General features: G+C 47.0%; 1 protein-coding gene across 1 annotated transcript in view; it reads right to left on the bottom strand.

Moving 5' to 3' along the window:
* Nucleotides 1-332: 332 nt before the first annotated feature.
* The window catches only part of p3h1 (prolyl 3-hydroxylase 1), a 39,326-nt gene continuing 14,435 nt past the window's right edge, over nucleotides 333-25,223 (bottom strand). The window contains exons 8-15 of the mRNA XM_043675608.2: nucleotides 24,614-24,735; nucleotides 18,648-18,775; nucleotides 16,211-16,306; nucleotides 13,480-13,630; nucleotides 10,458-10,575; nucleotides 6,482-6,557; nucleotides 5,172-5,312; nucleotides 333-3,596 (exon numbers count right to left, since the gene is read on the bottom strand). Coding sequence (XP_043531543.1) covers nucleotides 3,291-3,596; nucleotides 5,172-5,312; nucleotides 6,482-6,557; nucleotides 10,458-10,575; nucleotides 13,480-13,630; nucleotides 16,211-16,306; nucleotides 18,648-18,775; nucleotides 24,614-24,735 — 1,138 coding nt within the window. The 3' untranslated portion in view covers nucleotides 333-3,290. The remainder of the gene's footprint in view (nucleotides 3,597-5,171; nucleotides 5,313-6,481; nucleotides 6,558-10,457; nucleotides 10,576-13,479; nucleotides 13,631-16,210; nucleotides 16,307-18,647; nucleotides 18,776-24,613; nucleotides 24,736-25,223) is intronic.

The raw sequence follows: 25,223 nt of genomic DNA, 5'->3' as shown, positions 1-25,223 counted from the left end.
TGAGAGGAAACTTACGGGGCAACTTTTTTCACTCAGAGGGTGGTATGTGTATGGAATGAGCTTTCAGAGGAAGTGGAGGTGGCTGGTACAATTACACCATTTAAAAGACACCTGGATGGGTACATGAATAGGAAGGGTTTAGAGGGACATAGGCCAAATGCTGGCAAATGAGACTAGATTAATTTAGGATATCTGGTCGACATGGACAAGTTGGACCGAAGGGTCTGTTTCCCTGCTGTACGCCTCTATGACATGGTTTTGATCACTTAAAATTACATCTGCTCCTCTTAGAATGGCAAACCAGTGCATACAAGTAACAAACAGGAGGCATGTAGAGGTACACAACCAAAATAGTCCTATTTATTTATGGATAAAACTCCACAAAGTGTTCAGCACCAAAACCTTGCCGGTGTGCCCCTGGACATTGAGATACTTAGATTTAAAATAAAAGACAAGTAGTGTCTGACTTGGTGCTACTGAGAATGGAAATGAGTATAAATAAGGGCAGAGGAGCAGGGCCATTGAGGGACAGCAGGGCAGGCCTGGTCAAGGCAATAGCTATGTTTGTTGTATTCACAGGGGCGAGTGTGAAAAATGCCATGTTGTTGGAAGTTATCAGGCTGGTGAACCTCTCCAGCCTGGCATTTACACCCAGGGGACCACACTGTTGGAATGCTCCCTTGGTTTGGAATTACGTGGATAATAAATTTGAAAGAAACTTGATGCATTGTTAAATTCCACAGTATTCCTCAGGTCTGTAAAATCATTCATCCTCAGGAGTGTGACAATGAAGCCTGCTCATTGGGCAGAGACCGTCATTACCATCACTAATGGTCTCTATGCTGCACTTGCACTAGAGAATACAAAGCCTATCGGAGCTGCTGCCAAGTCGCATTTTAGACTAGATTCCCTACAGTATGAAAACAGGCCCTTTGGCCCAACAAGTCCACACCGACCCTCCAAAGAGTAACCCACCTAGACCCATTCCCCTACCATATATTTACCCCTGACTAATGTATCTAACACTATGGGCAATTTAGCATGTTCCCATTCACCTGACCTGCACATTTTTGGATTGTGGGAGGTAACCAGAGCACCCAAAGGAAACCCACACAGACACGGGGAGAATGTGCAAACTCCACAAAAATAGTCATCCAAGGGTGGGAATCGAACCCAGGTCCCTGGCGCTGTGAGGCAGCAGTGCTAACCACTGAGCCACCATGCCACCCTTTTAATCCTTTGTGTCTCCATAGATTTGGAAACAGCACTGCTTGCTTGTATTGTCTAAGCAATGATTTTTAAAAATTCAGTTGTAGGATGTAAGCATCACTGCCTAAGCCCACATTTATTGCCCGTCCCTAATTAGCCCTTGAGAAAGCAGTCAGCCACTTTCTTGAGCCACTGCCATCCCTGCAGTGAAGATATGAAACCCACAGTTTCATTAAAAAGGAGTTCTGGAATTTTCCAGGAATGTGACCAAAGAGAAATTTCCAAGTGAGGTCAGTGAGTGGCTTGAAGTGAAACTTTAGGGTTAGTGGTGTTCCCTTGGCTCTGCTGCCCTTCAAGGTGGTATAGGTCACAGGTTTGGAAGATGCTGCCAAGCAGGCTTGGTGAATTTCTGCAGTGCATCTTGTAGATGGCACACACTGCTGTCCCTGTCGGTTGGCAACTGAGGGAGGCAATGTTGAAAAGAGTTGGGTAACATGCCAATTCAGCGGGATGCTTTATCCTGGATGGTGTCAAGAGGTTTGAGTGTTGTTGGAGCTGCACCCAATCAGGCAAGAAGAGAGTAAAGCATCACACTCCTGACCTCACGCCTCGTAGATGATGGAGACGCTCTGGGGAGTCAAGAGGTGAGTTTCCTACTGCAGATTTCTGGAAGACCCATTCAAGAAGAGCATTAAAGACATATTGTGGGTCACAAAAATGTCCATAGGCAATCAGCAACACCACCAAGCATTAAACAAACATGTTCTGTGAATCAGAAAAAAAGCATTGTATGGGGCAAACTGACTGGGTGTGTGGTATTAATACTGGTTGAATTGGTTTGAATGAACACTGACAATAGCAATAGCACTACTGATAAACACTCAGCTCACATTACTGGATACATCAGGAAAGACAGAACCTGGTGTTGGCCTAAGCCCCAGTCTGTCCCTTGGAAAGCTCACTCTGACTTTCAACTTTGACCTTAGTTGATCCAGGAGCTTTGGAAAAGGTCATGTCAACCTCTGTTGGTTTATTGAACGGGTGAGTCCGAACAGCAGGAGCACTAGCAACATGAAACCTTATTGAAGTTCATGGCAGGAGGGATTTAAAGTTTATCTGTGGCCATAGAGTGTTGCATGAATGGTCACCTGCTGGTGTGGAGCATTCTCCACCAAGAACTAACCTACAATTAACTCTTTCCAGGTTCTTACCAGAACTTCACAGTCAGAGGAGCTTCCAGTTTCGCTGGATATGAATTCAGGATAGGAATTCTCCCATTGACTCATGGGTGAAAGGATTGATCTTTGATGCATGTTATGCATGGATAGCTCGCGATCGAACCTGTGGTCTGTACTGTACTGTCTGATCTGTGCAGGAGAGTGTTATATTTGCCTTCCTGGCAAGGAACACAATTGAGAATTCTGCCTCCTAACTGCGAATGGATAATCCCTGTATAAATCTGATGTATGTGCAAGCATGTCTGAGTGAGTATTTGTTTGAGGAATTAGACATAACAGAACCACTAACTGTTCAGCTGCATACAGACCCCTATAGAGGCCAGAGGAATACAAGAGAACACAGTCACAATCTGTCCCCTTTAAATGATGCTGTCTACAAATGCTTTGAGTGTCAACTGATAGGAACTGGACAACACTGAACCCACATTTCCTTCACAAAGTTAAAACCTTAAAACAAAATGTTGCAGAGACTGGAGTGAAGATAGTTGAGGCTGGACAACATTAACATTTGTGTTTCTCGCTGGGGCTGCGTACTAAAGATCAGAGACTTCAACTCTTTGCACAGGAATAATTGCAGAATGTTGCTGTGTGGGTGGGTAAGACTCCAAACCTGAAGGGTTGGGAGTCACGGGGAGAGGCGACAATTCAGGGAGGTCAAAAACAAAAGATGCCATGCTCTGTGATTCAAAGCATGCAGACTGTCAGAGGAAGAGGAGATAGAATGAGGTAACAGGTTCCACAGTTTTTCAGGTCCAGAACTGGAAGGCCGTGACGGTAGCAACTAAAGAGCAAAACACAGGGAACTGAATGGTGCAGTGCAACTGTGTGCCCTTGTAGATCATATTACAGTTCCTCCTTCTCAGGGGGTATGTTCGGAATGGCTGGCTCTTTCTGATCTAAGGCAGGAGTTGTTGCCCCTGGAGAGGGGTCTGATGTGTTTATTGTGGAGGATTCGGACACCGGTGCCTCTTCCTCTTCCCGTTCCAACTCTGGTGTTGTTGTGGTGGGTGGCTCGGGGGCAGACCCGACGGGTGAGGCCTCAGTTGGCACATCATCAGACCCCGGGGCACTGACGATGTCTTCGTCTTGCTGCAGCTCCTCCTCCGCCCCGAACAACATCTTCACCAAATCGTCAGCCGCGATCCTCTCCTGTCAGAAACAGGGGCAGTGAGCAGTAGCATGGTCTCGACACAAAGCCCAAAGACTAGGCCCCAGCAACATCACTCCACAGCACGGTGGAGTTCTGATTCACCTCACACCCTCCTTTCCAGTTCCTTTCCCCCCTAAAGCCGCTGGGTTTAAATCAGAGCTAGTTGTGCCCAGGTTATGGCCTGCCTTTGGCCACTCAGTGGGGACCTGTCTGCTCCCTGGGCCCATATAGCTATCGCTGCCAAGGCTCTGCACAAACAGCAACCCCACTCACAGGCCAGAGAGAGGGAGAGAGGGAGAAAGGAGGATGTTCAGAAACTGGGGTAGAGGGATCATCACAGGGTTCATAAGGCACAGGATTCAAACACAAGTGAATAACCCGATCAACTCACCACCCCCCGACACTGTGCAGCCCCTCCCCAAGACACCACCCAACCTCCCCCCGATGCTGTGACCCTCCCAGCCCATACACTGACCTTCCTCACCCAGACACTGTGAGCCCCCCTCACCCAGACACTGTGACCCCCCCTCCCCAGACACTGTGACCCCCCCTCCCCAGACACTGTGACGCCCCCCTCATCCAGACACTGAGCCCCCCTCATCCAGACACTGTGAGCCCCTCCCACCCCCCCCAGACACTGTGATCCCCCCTCACCCAGACACTGTGACACCCCTCCCCAGACACTGACCCCCCCTCCCCAGACACTGTGACCCCCCCTCCCCAGACACTGTGACGCCCCCCTCATCCAGACACTGAGCCCCCCTCATCCAGACACTGAGCCCCCCTCATCCAGACACTGAGAGCCCCTCCCACCCCCCCAGACACTGTGATCCCCCCCTCACCCAGACACTGTGACCCCCCTCCCCAGACACTGACCCCCCCTCCCCAGACACTGTGACCCCCCCTCATCCAGACACCGTGACCCCCCTCCCCAGACACCGCGACCCCCCTCCCCAGACACCGCGACCCCCCCTCACCCAGTCACCGCGACCCCCCCCTCACCCAGTCACCGCGACCCCCCCCTCACCCAGACACTGTGACCCCCCCCTCACCCAGACACTGTGACCCCCCCCAGCCCACAGGAACCGTGACACCCCCTCCCCCCTGACACTGTGACCCCCATCCCCTAACACTGTGATTCCTCTCTCCCCTAAAGCAGTGACCTATCACTGTGCCTTACCTCAGACTCTGCCCTTCCATTGACATTGTGCCCCTTCCTCCGACACTGCATACCCAACCCTCCCCCAACAGTGTGCCCTCACCCCGGGACACAGCCCCATCCCCGATGCTGTTCCACCTCCCAAAAGGGTGCCTCACTTGTGTCACTGTGCACTCCCTCCTCTGCCCCCCCATACTTCCTATTGCCCCACTCCAAGACCCATCATCCCCTTCCCCTGTGGCACAGTGCGCTCTCCCCCCCCCCCCCCCCCCCCGCCCCCCATATTCCCGATTGACCCCCAGAGACCCTATAGTCCAGTTCCCCTGTGGTGCTGTGCACTCCCCCCTCTCTCCCTATACTGCATATTGCCCCCCAAGAGACCCCATCGCCCATTCCCCGTGGCGCAGTGCCATACCCGCTCCTTATGCCGGGGGTCTAATGTGAACCAGAGTGCCACCGCACACCGCTGCCCTTTGGTCACAGCCTGGACTCCATGTGGGTTCTCCGCTCCTGAGGAGAATCCCACCACACGGCCACACCTCGGCTTCACCTTCGCCTGTGGAAGGAGAGAGCAAAGGGATCAAGGGTTATAGCGTGGGATTCCACTTCAAGACTGAACCAGCCGACTGTAGCTCTGGGTTTACAAACTGTATGGGTCGCAGGGTCAAGGGAAGAGCTTCAGTGGAGCTCAACTGTTCCTGAAGCCCTTGGAAGGACACAGTGAACACAGGAGATGGTGCAATATCTCCACGCAAGAGCTTGTGGGAACAACCATTGACCCCAGCAACACTCAGTAACATTGATGGGAGAGGAGAGAGGGGGACTGCCTGCCATCTTTTATGGAATCCCTACAGTGTGAAAGCAGGCCATTCGGCCCATTTTCTACTTCTGAAAAGCTTCGCACACAATCCCTGTAACTCCACATTTCCCATGGCCAATCCATCTAACCTGCACACCTTTGGACTATAGGAAGAAACCAGAGCATCCAGAGGAAACCCACAGAGATACAGGGAGAATGTGGGAATTCCACACAGTCGCCTGAGGCTGGAATCAAATCCGGGTCCCTGGCACTGTGAGGTAGCAGTGCTAACCACTGAGCCACCATGCCAGCCCTTATAATGGGCTCCTGTTAGAAATGGAAGGGCTGGTGGATGCAGTGGGTAATGCCCCTCCCTCTGGTTGTCGAGCTGCTCATTCAAGACCCACTCCAGAGCCTGTTGGCTGTGGAAGCAGCATTCATAACAGTGTCAAACACGTCAGTTATCAATACGCAAATCCTTCGAACACAGGACACAACAGTGGGAGAGTCTCATGTACAGCGTTGTTTACATCGAGTTGGTTAAAACAGGAGACCAGCACCGGCAAAAACAAATACTAGCTATGGAAACAGAGAAGCATTGTCTTTGTCTCCTCTTGTGTCTCTAGATATGGGAAATCATAGAATCCCTACCATGTGGAAGCAGGGCGTTTGGTCCATTGAGTCGACAGTGACCTTCTGAAGAACATCCCACCCAGTACCACCAACCCACACTGTAGTCCACCTAGCCTGCACATCCCTAGACACTCTGGGAAATTTAGCATGGTTAATCCACCTAATCTGCAGATCTTTGGACTCTACGTTTACGGGGGTGGAATGTATTTACTTGCAGTCCTGGGCAAATAAGAGAGCAGAACTCTCGAAAAAATATTTGTCAAAATCAAAATGATTGATAAATAAAAACTTACTGTAATGTTTTTCGCATCAATTTCAGTGAAAATGAAATCTCCGCCTTCAAAATCATGGTTTAGATAGAGAATGGCACTAGAGAAAACACAAAGTTTGACCATTAAGAATCTGTAACAAACATTAGACTGCACTCACAGCCCGCACTGTGTACAGAGCTGATTTATAGAGACAATAAGGCCATTGTCTCTATAACATAGGAGCAGAAATTAGGCCATTCAACCCCTATTCATTCAAGTTTGCTCCTCCATTTAATCATGCTCCACCATTCAATACAGCACAGATGCTGGCTATTCGGCCCATTGAGATTTACTGTCATTCTCTATGCCACCAGTGGAGGCACCAATTCAAAGGAGCTGTGGCCAAACATAGAATGATTGCTGACACCAGCTGATTCAGGACAGAGCAGGGATTGACCTTTCAGTATGACATGTCTCACGGCTGTAACCCATGAGTCACTGGGTGGGTGGCACATGGTGATGCCACATGGCACATTTATTACTGAGATCAGGGCAGGTGGTCAGATTCAACAACCTCACCATTCAGAAGTCCTGGAGCAGAATAATAAGGTGGAAAGAATTAACCAGGGGATTGTTAACCACCACTCCTAGGCAAGATGGCATCCACAGGCTGAAAGCCACATGAGTTTTCTTATCTCACTGCACTCTGGTAGGTAGGTCTCCAATCAGTGCACTAGGGCTGCTCGCTCATTACCACAGTTCCTGTCAGGATATGCCCAGTTGTCTCCCAACCCCCAATCCCATTCCTGATTCTCAGGAAAGCTGGTATTCACTAGACTCTGCCAATGGCCTCTCAGTGTCAAACATTGACTGAGCCTGACCGTGGTGTCACCATCTCTCCATCTCTAGGTCCCCATTGAAAGAAAGCAAGAGAATGCTGTTCAGAAGCTAGGTGATCCCACCTGCAAGTGATGTGGATATAAGTTGATCCTTGACAAATTCCTCCCAAGATGTCATTCAACCCTGCAACAAGTTCAAAAGTGAACTGCTGACATAGGTGGCCACCATCTTTTTTGCTCGTCACGTGGACCCTGCTCTGTTTGTGTGGTCATGTCCAAAACTCTCATGTGCCTTTGCAGCCCAACCATATCACCTGCTTGATTGCCTCATAATTGTGAGCAAGCATCGGGAAATATAACATTTGAGAGGTTAAAAATTGAGGCTGATAGCTGATATAAGTGGATCCTGCTATGACTGAGAAAGGAGGTGGCAGGGGTAGCTGAGTATTTACAAAAACATGACTGACTGCTCAAATGATAACGCTGTCTTAAACACTGGCCTGACTGATACCACGTTAGTTGGTAAACTAGAGGCCATGGTTCATTGTGAACTTTCTTTTTTTCCTGTCCAAAGTTGGCCACGCGCATGGAGAAATAGGAACATCATCGGAACCAAGAGCTTTCTGTGAGGGGGGCTGTTAGTTTCCCGACATGAACAGCAGTTCGTCCAAAGCTTTGCTGCACATTTTCTAAAACACAGCAAGACCTATTCACTGACCAGCCGCTGGGTCCACTGATCTCTCTTGGCCCCTAGTTGACCACCATTCAAACTTAACCTTCTCCTGCATGTTTTCAAATTCCTCCATCTCCTCACTGCTCCCTATCCCTGTAACCTCCTACAGCCCCCAACAATTGCATGACCTTTTCAAATGTTTCCAAATTTCTGATCATGACCATTCCACCTTCAATGCTGTGCTGTTAATAGCTGAAGCACCAAAGTCTGCAACCCTAAATAAGCTTGAGATATAAAGCGAGATGTAAATCCTTTCCTTGATAATTCCTTTATAACATTGTGCAGCATTATGTATACAAAGCACGTACTAGTAGATTTAAGCATAGCTTTTTGTCTGATGTTATCAGACTTATGAAGAGCCCTCTTATATCTTAAGAGTTTTCTCTGCACCTTCTCTGTAGCTGTAACATTATAGTCTGCATTCTGTTCTATTACCCTGATGTACTTATGATTTAAGACCATAAGACATAGGAGTGGAAGTAAGGCCATTCGGCCCATCGATTCCACTCCGCCATTCAATCATGGCTGATGGGCATTTCAACTCCACTTACCCGCATTCTCCCCGTAGCCCTTAATTCCTTGTGACATCAAGAATTTATCAATCTCTGCCTTGAAGACATTTAACGTCCCGGCCTCCACTGCACTCTGCGGCAATGAATTCCACAGGCCCACCACTCTCTGGCTGAAGAAATGTCTCCGGATTTCTGTTCTGAATTTACCCCCTCTAATTCTAAGGCTGTGTCCACGGGTCCTAGTCTCCTCGCCTAACGGAAACAATTTCCTAGCATCCACCCTTTCCAAGTCATGTATTATCTTGTAAGTTTCTATTAGATCTCCCCTTAACCTTCTAAACTCCAATGAATACAATTCCAGGATCCTCAGCCGTTCCTCGTATGTTAGACCTACCATTCCAGGGATCATCCGTGTGAATCTCCGCTGGACACGCTCCAGTGCCAGTATGTCCTTCCTGAGGTGTGGGGACCAAAACTGGACACAGTACTCCAAATGGGGCCTAGCCAGAGCTTTATAAAGTCTCAGTAGCACAACTGTGCTTTTATATTCCAACCCTCTTGAGATAAATGACAACATTGCATTCGCTTTCTTAATCACGGATTCAACCTGCATGTTTACCTTTAGAGAATCCTCGACTAGCACTCTCAGATCCCTTTGTACTTTGGCTTTACGAATTTTCTTACTGTTTAGAAAGTAGTCCATGCTTGTATTCTTTTTTCCAAAGTGCAAGACTTCGCATTTGCTCACATTGACTTCCATTAGCCATTTCCTGGACCACTCTCGCAAACTGTCTAGATCCTTCTGCAGCCTCCCCACTTCCTCAGTACTACCTGCCTGTCCACCTAACTTTGTATGATTTGTCTGATTAGCAAGAAAAACAAAACTTTTCACTGTATCTCAGTACATGTGACAATAATCAATCAAATCAAAAACCTGCCTCTATCTGTTACTGTGTCAGCAGACCCTTTTTGTACTCGTTGAAAACATATAAAGAACTAGCAGCTGAGTTAACTAAATTAATGAGCGAAAGTCCCTTAAAAGGGCATTTTAATGGGAATCAGATCTTCAAAGAAAATGTTAAAAAAAATTAAATTAAAATGTCATTCCCAGGGCTTATGATGCACTCGAGCCCCTGCCGTCACAGAAGGTCTCAAATATACCAGAGAATTTTTTTTTTTATATATATGTGCTGATATACTTAATCAATCAATATACCCACCTATTTATTTGCAATCTTAATAATACAATGAACATGATATTAACAAATAAGCCTGACCCTAAATACCTCAGTCTCTCTCTTCCTCCTTTAAAGTGAAAAATCACACAACACCAGGTTATAGTCCAACAGATTTATTTGGAAGCACTAGCTTTCGAAGCGCTGCTCCTTCGTCAGGTAGCTAGCTGCTGAAGGAGCAGCGCTCTGAAAGCTTGTACATCTAATTAAACCTGTTGGACTATAACCTGGTGCTGTGTGATTTTTAACTTTGTCCACCCCAGTCCATTACCGTCACCTCCACATCATTTCCCCTTTAAGACACTTCATAGAATCTCTAAAAAGTAAAAGCAGGCCATTCGGCCCATTGAATGCACATCAACCCTCTGAAGAGCATCCATTCCAGACACTCACTTCCCTCTGTGTGAAAACAATTGCCCCTCTGGAACCTTTTGTGTCTCTCCCCAGTCACCTTAAATCTATGCCCCCTTGTTTTAGACTCCCCTACCCTGGGGAAAAGCTATTGGCTATCCACCTTATCCATGCCCCTCATGATTTTATAGACCCCTACAAGGTCACCCCTCAGTCTCCTATGCTCCAGGGGAAAAGGTCCCAGCCTATTCAGCCTCTCCTTATAACTCAAACCTTCTAGTCCAGGTAGCAACCTTGTAAATCTCCAAATTTACTTGCAGGAAAGACACAGACTTGGTTCATTTTTACCTGTAATCCCGCTCAGTGTAGGCAGGATGCTCTTTCCGACATTCCAAAGCTTCTGAGTTTAGTATGCAGTTGTCAACATGGACTGAGTGGCTCAGATCGTCACGATTGTCTTGGATTCCTGTCAGAGGGAAGGGGAAACCAAGGATTCAGAGTTAATGACCCATAGAAACCTGGATCTATGAACGATTTATTGGTGAGACCAGAAAACAAAGGGAATTCTGAAAATCTGTAACACACAGGAAAGAACTGTAAATACAAGGCAAGTTCACCGCATCTGAAAGGGGAATTTCCGACGCACAGCGTTACAGGACAGTAACAGGCAAAGCAAGGTGTAAATTTGCATTACTACTTCAAACAGAACACTGACCATAGACTGGAGAGTTACAAGTTCATTTAGACGAGGACTAAAATAATGTGTGCCATCATGACTGGAATTCTGGGAAGAGTCGTGGAAATTAGGGATGGGAGAGGGTGAGGAGCTTGGTGGTTTGCATATCAGGGCACATCAGGGGTCACTGGGCTCTGGTTGGGGTGGGGTCACTGGACTCTGGTTGGGGTGGGATCACTGGACTCTGGTTGGAGTTGGGGTCACTGGGCTCTGGTTGGGGTGGGATCATTGGACTCTGGTTGGGGGTGGGGTCACTGGACTCTAGTTGGGGGTGGGGTCACTGGGCTCTGGTTGGGAATGGGGTCACTGTGTTCAGGTTGGTGATGGGGTCACTGGACTCTGGTTGGAGGTGGTGTCACTGGGCTCTGGTTGGGGATGGGGTCACTGGACTCTGGTTGGAGGTGGGATCACTGGGCTCTGGTTGGTGGTGGGGTCACTGGGCTCTGGTTGGGGGTGGGGTCACTGGACTCTAGTTGGGGGTGGGGTCACTGGGCTCTGGTTGGGAATGGGGTCGCTGTGCTCTGGTTGGGGGTGGGGTCACTGTGCTCTGGTTGGGGGTGGGGTCACTGTGCTCTGGTTAGGGATGGGGTCACTGGGCTCTGGTTGGTGGTGGAGTCGCTGTGCTCTGGTCAGGGACCCTGGTAAGGAGCAGCACCAGGGCCCATGATTTCAGTTCCTGTCCCTGGTGGAACTTTCCAGAATCATGCACAAATCCATTCGATAATGTGACGGTGAATGTTCAGGTCCTTCTGGATGGATGTGAATAACATTCTCGCCTGTTTATCTTTCTTACTTCTTCTTTCATATGCTTACAGAATTGCTGTGTATCTGCAGAATGTTCCACTTTATAACAATGTACCAACATTAACATCCAATATGATGCTTCATTCATCTTGACCCAATGGAAATATCTTGTCCAACAAGGTACAGGATGATGTAGTAACAGGAAGAGGCCATTGAACCCCTCAATCCTTCTCTGCTATTCACTAGGATCACATTTTATCAGTTTGATCAGCGGTATAACTTCATTTACTGCATTAGCTTCCCATTCTTTAACAGTCTTTACCACACAAAGATCCATTCACAGAGGAGATAGTGAGCACTGCAGATACTGGAGATCAGAGTCAAAAAGCACAGCCAGTCAGGCAGCATCCAAGGAGCAGGAAAGTCGACATATTGAGCATAAGCTCTTCATCAGGAATGATTCATCATTCCTGACGAAGAGCTTATACTCGAAACGTTGACTCTCCGGCTGCTCAGATGCTGCCTGACCGGCTCTGCTTTTCCAGCACCACACTCTTTGACAAAAATTAATTCATCTCCATCAAGAAAGCCTCAGTTGTCCCAGCAGAGCGAAGGTCCAACTGGGTATCTCTAAGGAGAACTGTGGGGAAGTTGGACTGCAAGGTGCAGTCATTCTGTGTGCCTCCAATAGAAATATGAGGAGGTATCCTGGGGAGGTGATGGCCTGATGGTATTATTGCTGGTCTGTTAATCCAGACATACAAGTAGTGTCCTGAGGATCTGAGTTCAAACCTCGTCAGGTAATGTCCTGGGGATCTGGGTTTCAATCTTGTTAGAGAATATCCTGGGAATCTGGGTCTGAATCCCCTCAGGTAATATCCTGGGGATCTGGGTTTCAATCCTGTCATGGCAAATGGTGGAACTTGAATTCAATAGAAATCTGGAATTGAGTGTTTGATGATAACTACGAATTGATTGTTGGAAAACCTCATTTAGTTCACCACTGCACTTTAGGGAAGGAAGCTGTCATCCTTACCTGGTCTGGCCAACATGTAACACCAGACCAACAGCAATGGGGTTGACTCTTAACTACTCTCTGGGCAATAGATACTTGCCCAGCCAGTGATGTCCTCAACTGATGAGTGAATTTTTAAAATATCCAGATGCTCTTACTTCCACGGCAGCTCCCTGCACTGTACACCCCTCCCTGTATCCAGCCTCACATTTTTTTTTTAACCTGAGAGGGTACTGAGTAGACCGGCATTTATTGCCCAGAGGGCAGTTAAATGTCAACCATGTTGCTGTGATCTTTACAATTAGACTCCCTACAGTGTGGAAACAGGCCCTTCAGCCCAATAAGTCCACACTGACCCTCCGGAGAATAAACCACCCAGACCCATTCCCCTTACTCTATATTTACCCCTGAGTAATGCACCTAACATACACATTCACTGAACACTATGGGCAAGTTAGCATGGCCAATTCACCATACCTGCACATCCTTGTATTGTGGGAGGAAATCAGAACACCTGGAGGAAAGCCAAGCAGACATAGGGAGAATGTGCAAACTCCACACAGACAGTCACCCAAGGTTGGGATCAAACCCAGGTCCCTGGTGCTGTGAGGCAGCAGTGCTAACCACTGAGCCACCGTGCCACTCACATGTAGGCCAGACCAGGTAAGGATGGTAGATTTCCTTCTCTAAACAGGCATTAGCAAACCAAATGGGTTTTTAAATAATTTTTTTTATTGCTCGCAATTCTTTGCATGCACCTACCTGAAGCAGATTAGATACCCTCTGGCCAAACGTAAATAATGACAAACCTCAAATAAGTCCAGAGCGAGTGCAAAGACACGTTACCACCGCAAAGCTGAGACAAAGTCCATCACCTTCCACTGCAGTCCGACAGACGAGGTGTGTATAGGAGAAGTAGAGGGGGTTTTCCAGTCGGAAGTAAGATTCGATGATCCTGCGGGCTTTTTCACTGACATCGTAAAACAGCTTTGACGCTTTCAGTGAGATCCTGCCTTGCTGACTGAGCTGTCAGAGAACACATAGTTGTGAATAAAGGAGAAAACCGAAGAAGAGAATTGGTGTACAGCAGGAACAGCAGCATTCATCCTCAATGAGTACTATTGCAAAAATCAATAATGAAGTGACTTGGAACGCCAGAACATGCAGGTATTACATGTTTCGGGATGACTGATATGGCAACAAATAACTGGGTAAAAGACATAAATTTATGAATTTAAGTTTATTCCCCTTATCGTTCAATTTTTTTTTTCTCTCTAAATGCTGCTATATTGCCCCATGCTTTCAATTCACTGTTTGGAATACGTGTTTCCAGAATAACAATGAGAGGGATTGTGGGACTCAGTGTTCATGTAATATTGGGTTAAAACTGGAGGGATCTGTTGGAATCATGAAGTTTTTATTATTTTTTTTCTTGAAGCAGTTTAAATGTTAGGGTCAATGAAACAATAGTTACTTAACATACTGGCTTATTTACAGGATTGACATGGTGGCTTAGTGGTTAGCACTGCTGCCTTACAGCACCAGGGACTTGGGTTCGATTCCAGCCTCTTGTGACTGTCTGTGTGGCATGTGTACATTCTTCCCATGACTATATGTGGGTGTTTCCTCCCACAGTCTAAAGATGTGTGGGTTCGGTGAATTGGCTGTGTTAAACTGTCCATCATGTGCAGGCTGGGCGGATTAGCCATTGGAAATACAGGGATAGGGAGTGTCGGTTGGGTGAGATGTTTTTTGGAGAGTCAGTATGGACCAGATGCTTCACCAGTGTACAAAGTTAAAAATCACACAACACCAGGTTATCGTACAAACACGCTTCCAATATAACCTGGTATTGTGTGATTTTTAACTTTGTATGCCCCAGTCCAACACCGGCATCTCCACATCATGACTACTATTCACCAGTGTAGAGATTCTATTCTATGTGTGACTGCATTTCACGTTTGTTTTTAACCTGAATGACATGATCTCATAGTGTGATGTTTCTTTCATCTTTTGCAAGACAGGTTTGTGAGCATGGGCAGTGTGAAGAGACTAAGAGCAAAGTGTCACTGCAGGTTCATTGTCCCACTTTTCCAGTTCCAGCATGCAGAAGGCTAGAGTCTTGAGATCATCGTGGTTATGCAATCTAGTTATGAACCATGCCATTTGTTGTAAACACAAATTAGAAATGATGGGGGAGAAGCCAAATTGTCACACTTGGTGGCACCGAAATTTGGACAATCATTACCTTCAAATCAATTGGGCCACTTATTGCCTGAAATGGTAGAAGTAAACAGCGGTACAGTACTGACAAATAACTGGACAGATCATTAACATAAAAGCAAAGTCCTGCAGATGCCAGCAATCTGAAATGAAAGCAGACGTGGAAGGAGAAGTTTGAGCCTTTTTTCAGAACTTCAAAGAGGAATTGTAATCAACTAAAAATATTCACTCAGTTTCTCTCGCCACATACAGTCAGATCGGCTGAGTTCCTCCAGCACTTTCTGCCTTTATCTTGGAAAGAACATTGGCTGGTCTGACAGTGAAGATGAATGGACAAGGGCTGTGGGTACTTGAAAGGCTTAAAACTGAAAGCTGAAATATCAATGCAGCAGAAAACAGCAGGAGCTTTCAGCACAAGGACAGACAAATGGAATGTTTGACAGGGTATCAGATGGAATTAAAGGGAGCACAGCTCTGTGACGAGGGCAGAAGGGAAAGATAAGAGAGAAAGATTTTAAAAAGACATGAGGGGCAACTTTTTTACACAGACAGTGAACCACCAGAGGATGTAGGGGAGGCTGATACCACATTTATAGGCATCTGGATGGGTATATGAATGGGAAGGGTTTAGAGGGATATGGGCCATAGAGCTGGCAAATGGGACTAGATTTATCTAGGATATCTGGTTGGCATACATGAGTTGGACCACAGAGTCTGTTTCCGTGCTGTACATCTCTATGACGCGAAGTGTTGAATACGGTACACTTACAACATCGGTGGATAAGGGGTGACCTTATAGAGGTTATAAAATCATGAAGGGCTTTGCTAGGATGAATAGTCAAGTCCAAAACTAGAGGGCATAGGTTCAAGGTGAGAGGGGAAAGATCTAAAAGGGACCTAAGGGGCAACATTTTCAAGCGGAGACCGGCGCATGTATGGAACGAGCTGCCAGAGGAACTGGTGGAGACTGGTACAGTTACAACATTTAAAAGGCATCTGGATGGGTATATAAATAGGAAGGGTTGAGAGAGAGATACGGGCCAAATGCTGGCAAATGGAACTAGATTAATGTAGGATACCTGGTCAGCATGGACGAGTTGGACCAAAGAGTTTGTTTCCGTGCTGTACATCTCTATGATTCTGAAGACATTTGGATATGTTCATGAATAGGAAATGTTTGGAGAGATATGGACCAAGTGCAGGCAGGTGGGACTAGTTTAGTTTGGGATTATGGTCGACATGGACTGGTTGGACCGAAGGGTCTGTTTCCGTGCTGGATGACTCTATGATTTTATAAGACTGCACCCAGGGACGTGTATAGTGCTAGGGGGCCTGTGAGTGAGGTTATGACAATTCACCTCATAACTGTTCCGAATCATTCACCTTTAGTGCTTTGAGTACCGTCACTCCCTGGAATCGCTCATTTGGTGTATGAGGAGAAGGTTTCCCTTGATAACCATCACCCATTGATGCAGCAGCCTAGAAACGATCGGGAGGTGAAGGATATAAAATTAGTCACAGCAGATAAGTTCTGCAAGCTCCTCTCTGCTGAGAAGATCATTATTCCATCAACAAGTTAAATTACCACTTAAACTTTAAATAAATGTCGTTGGAAGGTTGGCACTTCTGTTCCAGAAAAGTTTCTCTGACCAGATTCCCATCAACACTGCTTCATTGTTTGATTTTGCAACCTCACTATACCTCGCCCATCTCCCACTCAGACATTTCACATCTGCAACCAATTTGTAACCTCTGGTACATTTCCCATGAAGGATCTCCTATGACAATTGAAACATTTCCTCTTCATGGCAGCCTCTGCCTCCCTGCCGTTGGGATCAGCACCAATTTTATTATTCTTAGAATGGAGCCAGTTGCTTCATTTCAGTCAGCTGGTCAGATAGGGAGCTGTCACTCCTGGCCTGGGTTAGACAGGGAGCTGGGTCAGGTAGGGAAATGGGTCAGATCTGGGCTGAGTCAGATAGGGAACTGGGTCAGGTAGGGGCTGGGTTAGATAGGGAGCTGGGTGAGGTAGGGACTGGGTTCGATGGGGAGCTGGATCAGGTAGGGGCTGGGTTAGGTAGGGGCTGGGTTAGATAGGGAACTGGGTGAGGTAGGAGCTGGGTTAGGAAGGGGCTGTGTTAGGTAGGGGCTGGGTTAGGGAGGGGCTGGGTTAGGGAGGAACTGGGTTAGATAGGGAGCTGTCACTCCTGGCCTGGGTCAGGTAGGGGCTGGGTTCGATGGGGAGCTGGGTTAGGTAGGGAACTGGGTTAGGTAGGGAACTGGGTTAGATAGGGAGCTGGGTCAGATAGTAGCTGGGTCAGATAGGGAGATGGTTTAGGTAGGGGCTGGGGTACATAGGGAGCTGGGTTCGGTAGGGACTGAGATAGTTGGGGAGCTGGGTCAAATAGGGGCTGGGTTAGATAGGAAGCTGGGTCAGGCAGGGGCTTGGTGAGGTAGAGGCTGGGTTATATAGAGAGCTGGCAGAGGTAGGGGCTGGGTTAGATAGGGAGCTGGGTGAGGTAGGGGCTGGGATAGGGAGGAACTGGGTTAGATAGGGAGCTGGCTGAAGTAGGGGCTGGGTTAGATAGGGAGCTGGCTCAGGTAGGGGCTGAGTTAGATAGGGAGCTGGGTGAGGTAGGGAACTGGGTTAGATAGGGAGCTGGGTTAGGAAGGGGCTGGGTTAGATAGGGAGCTGGCTAAGGTAGGGGCTGGGTTAGATAGGGAGCTGGCTGAGGTAGGGATCTGGGTTAGATAGGGAGCTGGCTAAGGGAGGGGCTGGGTTAGGTAGGGAGCTGGGTGAGGTAGGGGCTAGGTTAGGTAGGGAGCTGGGTGAGGTAGGGAGCTGGGTTAGATAGGGAGCTGGCTGAGGTAGGGGCTGGGTTAGGTTAGGTAGGGGCTGGGTTAGATAAGGATCTGGCTGAAGTAGGAGCTGGGTTAGGGAGGGAGCTGGGTGAGGTAGGGGCTGGGTTAGGTAGGGAGCTGGCTGAGGTAGGGGCTAGGTTAGGGAGGGGCTGGCTGAGGTAGGAGCTGGGTTAGGGAGAGGCTGGGTTAGGTTGGGAGCTGGGTGAGGTAGGGGCTGGGTTAGATAGGGAGCTGGGTGAGGTAGGGGCTGGGTTAGGGAGGGAGCTGAGTGAGGTAGGGGCTGGGTTAGGAAGATACTGGGTCAGGTAGAAACTGGGTTAGATAGGGAGCTGAGTGTGGTAGGGGCTGAGTTAGATAGAGAGCTGGCTGAGGTAGGGGCTGGGTTAGGTAGGGGCTGGGTTTGGTAGGGGTTGGAATAGATAGGGAGCTGGGTCAGGTCAGGGCAGAGTTAGGTAGGGCCTGGGTTAGGTAGGGGCTGCGTTAAGTAGGGAGCCATCACTTCTGGCCTGGGTCAGATAGGGAACTGCTATAGGTAGGGAGTAGAATCCCCTGGGGTGGAAGAGGCCAAGATGTCAATCCTTACTAGGACAGGTTGGGAGCCTCCCATTATGGGATTGGCCTGAAGAGGAGACTGAACAGTCCTGAGACTGGATCAGATGAGCATGATAGTTTGGAAACATTTGTTCTGTCGAAAGAGCCTGGAAACGACTGGAATTTCTGTCCAGATTAATTCCGGTTTCATATGCAATAGACAAACCTTTCAGACTGTCCCCAGTTGAGCATGGACACCCATCTTGCTGCTTGTATTGATAGATGGGCACTCTGCCCATTAATCTGCTGTAGCCAGACCAGAAGCCATTCCATCTTCCTTCATTTCAAAATGCTCAAATAATTCCAGCCCATTCACCTAAACACATGGCACCAAACAGACAGGATGAATGTGGCTGGTGGTACTCACATTGGAGAGATAACGCAGCTCCTCACACTCCTTGCCTGTGATCACACTGTCAAGCACCACCCTCTGAGTTCCATTCAAAAGTTTTGCGTTCATTGTAACCTTGACATCATTATAGAGCAAGGGGCCTCCTGGAGCAGGACAAAGGAGATTTGCAATATTTAGACAGTGTGTGCCTGGGAAGGATTGCTGAGTCAGGTATAAGAAAAATTGCAGGAACTACTACTGAGAACAAGGCTGTGTTTTGGTGACCTGCAGCCCTGAGAGGCGGCACTGAAAAGACAATTTGGTATTGGTTCAATCATATTCCATGCAGCAGCGGATCTGATTCTATCTTCTCCGAGCTCACAAACTACGTAGAATCCCAACAGTGTGGAAGCAGGCTTTCAGCCCATTGAGTCCACACCGACCCTCCAAACAGCACCCCACCCAGACTCAACCCCTACCCTATCCCTGTAATGCTGTATTTCCCATGGCTAATCCACTTAGCCTGCATTTGGGCCATAGAATTGGACAGCATGGAAACAGACCCTTCGGTCCAACCCGTCCATGCCGACCAGATATCCCAACCCAATCTGGTCCCACCTGCCAGCACCCGGCGGGCAATTTAGTATGGCCAATCCACCTAACCTGCACATCTTTGGACTGTAGGAAAAAAAACATACAGACACAGAGAAAATGTGCAAACTCCACACAGATAGTCACCCGAGGCTAGAATTGAACCTGGGTCCCTAGTGCCATGAGGCAGCAGTGCTAACCACTGAGCCTCCACGTTGCCCCTACAAGGACTGTTATTTCCAAAACCTTTCTTCCGAAGGTCAATCCCAGAACGGAAATAACTGCCAAAGAGAATAACAACAGCTTGAGGACTCCAAATCTTCAAGAGCCATCCCTCAATTATTTCCACGTGAAAGCTTTCATTATCAGAACTAGCACCTCAGCACGTCATGCCTGGTTTAGCTAGAACTGCTGTTAGTCTGTGACATGGTAATGATTAAAACAGAAGCAAAACAAAGTGACATGAGCAACATATTAAAGCCCACCACCCCCCAACTTGATCCTGTTTTCTGGTTGGTACTGGTTAAAACAGCAGCCCCCAGACATAGTAGGAAGGTTTGCTCTAAATGCTCATAAAGTCTTTCACATTAGGATTGATTTCATGAACCACTCCTCCCCAAACTGCATGAATCAGAGATAACAGAGAGAAAGAAAGCTTATTTATTTGGCACCTCTCATGGGCTCAGAATGACCAACTGCACTGTCTTAAAAATATATTCACTGGATGTGCATGTTGCTGATTTAGTCAGATGTAGTTGTGCTTGAGAATATGGCAGGGAACTGCCTTTTTGCTGCAGTCCATGTGCTGAAGATGAACCTATAATGCTATTAGGGAGGGGGTTCTGGGATTTTAACCCAGCAATTCTGAAAGACCAGTGATATATTTCCAAGAATGGGTGTTGACTGGTTTGGAGGTGAATTGCAGGTATTCCCATGTATCCACTGCAGTTCATGGCCCAGGAAGGCTGATGTGCACTAATGTAGGAAAGTAGAGAAACAGGACAGGAAAGCAAGCTTCTACAAGCAGTAACAAGATAACTTATCAAGTAACTCACGAGATAACACTGGTTGAGGATAATTATTGGTCAGGTGCTCTAGGGGAATCTTCATTCTCCAAATTAGCCAGAGAGTGGAAACAGACCCCTCAGTCCAATCAGTCCATGCCGATCATAATCCCAAACTAAACTAGTCCCATCTGCCTGTGCTTGGCCCATTTACTCCAAGCATTTCTTATTCATGTACATATCCAAACATCTTTTAAATGTTATAACTGTACCCGCATCCATCACTTCCTCTGGACAGTCATTCCACACACGAACCACTCTCTGTGTAAAAAACTTGCCCCTCAAGTCCTTTTTAAAACTTTTTCCTCTCACCTTAAAAATATGCCCACTATTTCTGAGCTCCCCCATCCAAGGGAAAAGGCCATTGCTGGTCGCCTTATCTATGCCCCTCATGACTTTATAAACCTCTATAAGGCCACTCCTCAACTTCCTATGCACCAGTGAAAAACGTCCCAGCCTTTCCCATCTATTTTTATATCTCAAACCATCCATTCCCAGCAACATTCTGGTAAATATTTTCTGAGCCCTCTCCAGTTTAATAATATCGTTCCTGCAGCAGGGTAACCAGAACTGTACACGATACTTCAGAAGACACCTTCCTCCACATCCTATACAACCTCAACATGACTTTCCAACTCCTATATTCAAAGGTCTGAGCATTGAAGGCAAGCATGCCAGCTGCCATCTTAATCACCCTGTCTACATGTGATGCAAACTTCGAAGAATTATGTACCTGAACATTTAGGTGTCTTGGAGTTTTTTTACATCCCTTTTTAGGACGTAGATGTGGCCTGGGTTTGATATCTCCAGTGAAAGTTGACACTTCAGACTATGCAGCACTCCCCGCAGCACTGCTCATTAGTGTCAGATTAGGAATGTATGCTCAAGGCTCAGGGAGGGCTTTGAACCTGTGAGCCTTCTGACTCAAAGGCAAGAGCACTACCAACGCAAAGATAGGATTGTTGAAAGAAAGACTTATTTTGTTGACCTTTTCATTCCCACATTGGGAAAATTCATGAGAATAACCAATTCAAAGGAAAAACAACCTTTTAAATCTATATGAGAATATGGGCAACATAAAAGGCACAGGATACTGCAAAAGCAATGTGCCCTGATAACATTCTAGCAACATACAGGATTAGTTGAGTCCCTAACAAAGCTGTTCCAGCAGAGCTATAACACTATCTGATATCTATGTGACAAAGTGGAAAATTGCCCTGTCCACAAAAATTCAATCTGGCCAATTACTCCCCCATCAGTCTACTCTCGGTTATCAGTGAAGTGACAGAAGGGTGATCAAAGGGACGACCAAGTACCACTTGCACAGGAAGAAGCTGCTCACTGACGCCCAGTTTGGATGTCACCAGAGCCATTTGGCTCCTGACCTCATGAAGGTCTGTTCACAAAGAGACAAAAAAGTCGACGTCCAGAGGGACAACAAAGCAACAAGTGACCAAGTGTAGCATCAAAGAGCCCACACAAATCTGGAGTTAATGGGAATCAAAGAGAAAACTCTCTATTGGACTGAGTTACACCTGGCACAAAAAAGGATGATATTGATTCCTGAAGGTCCAGGCCATCTCAGCAGGAGTTCACAAGGGTAATGTTCTCGGCTGCTTCATCAGTGATCTTCCTTCCAAGTTTAGGTCAGCAGCCTTGTGAGGATATTCACTGATGATGACACAACATTTAGCACGATTCACAACTCTTTGTGTTTTGAAGCTGTCCATGTAAAGGTACAGCAAGGCTGGACAATATCCAAGCCTTGGCTTGATAAGTAACATGTAATATTTGCACAGCACAAAGAGTTAGACAATGAGAGAATCTAACCATTGTCCCTTGACATTCAGTGGTATGACTTCACTCATTCGTGCACTATCAACATTTTGGGGTCTATCTTTGATCAGAAACTGAACTGGACTACCTATATAAACATTGTAGTTTCAAGAACAGGTCAGAGGCTAGGAACCCAGCAGCAGGTAACCTACCTCCTGACTCTCAAAACCTGTCCACCATTTACAAGACACCAGTCAGGAGTGTGATGGAATACTCCCCACTTGCCTGGATGGATTCAGTTCCAACAACACCGTGGGCGGCACGGTGGCACAGTGGTTAGCACTGCTGCCTCACAGCGCCAGAGACCCGGGTTCAATTCCCGACTCAGACGACTGACTGTGTGGAGTTTGCACATTCTCCCCGTGTCTGCGTGGGTTTCCTCCGGGTGCTCCGGTTTCCTCCCACAGTCCAAAGATGTGCAGGTCAGGTGAATTGGCCATGCTAAATTGCCCGTAGTGTTAGGTTAAAGGGGTAAATGTAAGGGTATGGGTGGGTTGCGCTTCGGCGGGTCGGTGTGGACTTGTTGGGCCGAAGGGCCTGTTTCCACACTGTAAGTAATCTAATCTAAAAACACTCAAGAAGCTTGATACCATTCAGGACAAAGCAGCCTGCTTGATTGGCACCATATCCACTCGGAGTCATTCACTCCACCACGTACACTCAGTAGCAACAGTATGTATTATCTGCAAGATTGTCTGCAGAATTCTTTTAGATCTTTAGATAGCATCTTCCAAGCTCATAATCACTTCATGACCACTGCCAACTTGTTGGGCAAGGCAACAGAGATGTGCGAACACCACTACCTGCAAGTTCCACTCCAAACTGCACACCATCCTGAGATGTAGAAATATATTGCTGTCCTTCAGCATCATTGTGTCAAAATGCTGGACCTCCTTCCCAAACAGCACTGCGAGTCCAACAATGGCAAATACACCGCAGTCATTTGAGAAGGCAGCTCGCCACCTTATTCTCAAGGGCAACATGGGATGGGCAAGAATTGTTGTTCAAGCCAGTGAAATCTGCATCCCATGATACATTTCTAATAAAGTGGAGGTAGAGGTGTTGCCAGAGAGAATGCACCAGGTAGATGATTGCTGACAGTTAACTGTGAATGTTTGTTTAAACTTTGAACCAGGCAAATTTCTCAAAGCATCGCACTGAGAAATGAACCAGAGAATGGCTGTCACTTACTTTGTTGAGTTGAAACAGGAACAATATGTGTACATACCCTTCCGGTCCACATTGGGTAGGGTCCCATCTGTGGATTCTATTCAAACAATAGTCCCACACTGCAAGCCTAACTGACAATTTTAAATTGGTTGTCGGCATAATCCCTAACACACTCTGGATTATTTAGCAAATGCTGTCCAATCCAATCCTCAGGCTCTGTGCTATCAAATGACCTTTTAGCTCAACACTGCTGTAATATTTTAGTGACAATTCTCAGATCCATGAGCCTGGGCATCATGGCTCATTGTTGGAAGCACAGGACTACAAAATTACCTTTTGGCCAGACCGCAAGCAATGTTTTTTTCTAAGCTGCATGATAGCTCAGAGGGTCTGTTCATGCCGTTTGACATGCAGATGCATTCAGAGCACACTGACCTTCTGTGCTGGAAATTGCAATTGCTCAGAGGTCTGTACAGCAGCAGAAATAATTAGAGGCAACACAGATGACGAGTGCATACACATGAACTCTAGATGACCACAGAACTAGACTTTGATGCGGTGCCCCAATAGTCCCTACATTGCTGACTTTTCTCCAGTATCACATGTGAAGAAGGACCATTTGAGAGGAGGCCTGAGAGCTAGAGCAGAGAGGCAACAGCCAAGTGGTATTATCGCTAGACTATTAATCCAGAAGCTAAGCCTCATATTGTGGGAACCTGGGTTCAAATCCCTCTAGGGTGGAATTTGAATTCATTTTTTTAAAAATCTGGAATTTAGAATCTAATGATGACCATGAATGCATTGTCAATTGGTGCAAAAATCCATCTGGTTCATTAATGTCCTTTCAGGGAGGAAATCTGATGTCTTTACCTGGTCTGGCCGACATGTGACTCCAGATCCACAGCAATGTAATTGACTCCTAACTGCATCTTGGCAATTGGGGATTGGCAATAAATCCTGGCCCATCCAAAGCCATCCACATCCCATGAGTAAATAAAAAAAATAGTTGCTGGAATCTATGGATCTATGTGTTAACCAAAATCAGGATCCTGAGAGAGGAAATACAGGGAGGCAACAGGTCTTTTTAAGGGAAATGGAGGTTGGGGTGGGGAGCAGAAGGCTGGGAGAGGAAATCTTTATTTGGTAGAATTATAATTATAATTATATTTGGTTTAATTAGTAGAGCACCACAATGAAGCAAGATAACGAGCAATGGGCATGCTGGCAATTCCGTCCTCCTCAAGAGGAATCTTCTCTCTCTGGAGTTGGACAGATAAGGCCCAATTCTTACTGGCACTGACCATGCTTTGACACTAAGCCGGATCAACACGGTGCTCTTACCTTCTCTCACCATCTTCACAATCTCAGACGATTCCTTGGTTTTCTCATCAACCAGATGCTCAATCTCTTTCATCAGGTTTCCGATTTCTTTGCTGATCCGAGCTGCAGTCTCTCGTTCCACCCTGTTTCCAAAGTTGGATTTTTTTTAACTAAAGAATTGTGAGAAAACACTTTTTTTCAAAGATCTTCGAACTGCCCTCTTTCCCTCTTTCCCCTTCTGGAGGCAGTGATTCATGTTGCAGTAACTCTGGCTCCCATGTTCAAGGTGAAAAGTTGATCTTTTGAGATTGAGCTGTGGACACTGTCATTGGGCCGAGTACTTTTCTGACCAAACCTCCATCCATTAACATTTTCTGGGAATGACTGAAGAACAGGCTGCTTTTTAAACCCCAATTTGTAGCCCAGGGACTGGAAAGTCTTACCATCTGTCAAGATAGCATCAGCTACCCCACCTTAGGCTCTGTGGCCTGAAAGTAGGACCTTCCTTTGTGTGTGCTACCAATAAATCAGGACAAAGGACAAGGGCAGTGGCACCATTGGAGTAACATCTGCCTCTGAACCAGATCCCAATAGATTCCACTACCCAGATGGTAAGCTGCTCAGAATTATA

This window comes from Chiloscyllium plagiosum, unplaced genomic scaffold (assembly GCF_037043375.1).
Source record: "Chiloscyllium plagiosum isolate Xiang-an unplaced genomic scaffold, Cpla_swu_hap1 HiC_scaffold_37, whole genome shotgun sequence".
Classification (NCBI taxonomy): domain Eukaryota; kingdom Metazoa; phylum Chordata; class Chondrichthyes; order Orectolobiformes; family Hemiscylliidae; genus Chiloscyllium; species Chiloscyllium plagiosum.
This window is presented reverse-complemented; position numbering and strand designations above follow the sequence as displayed.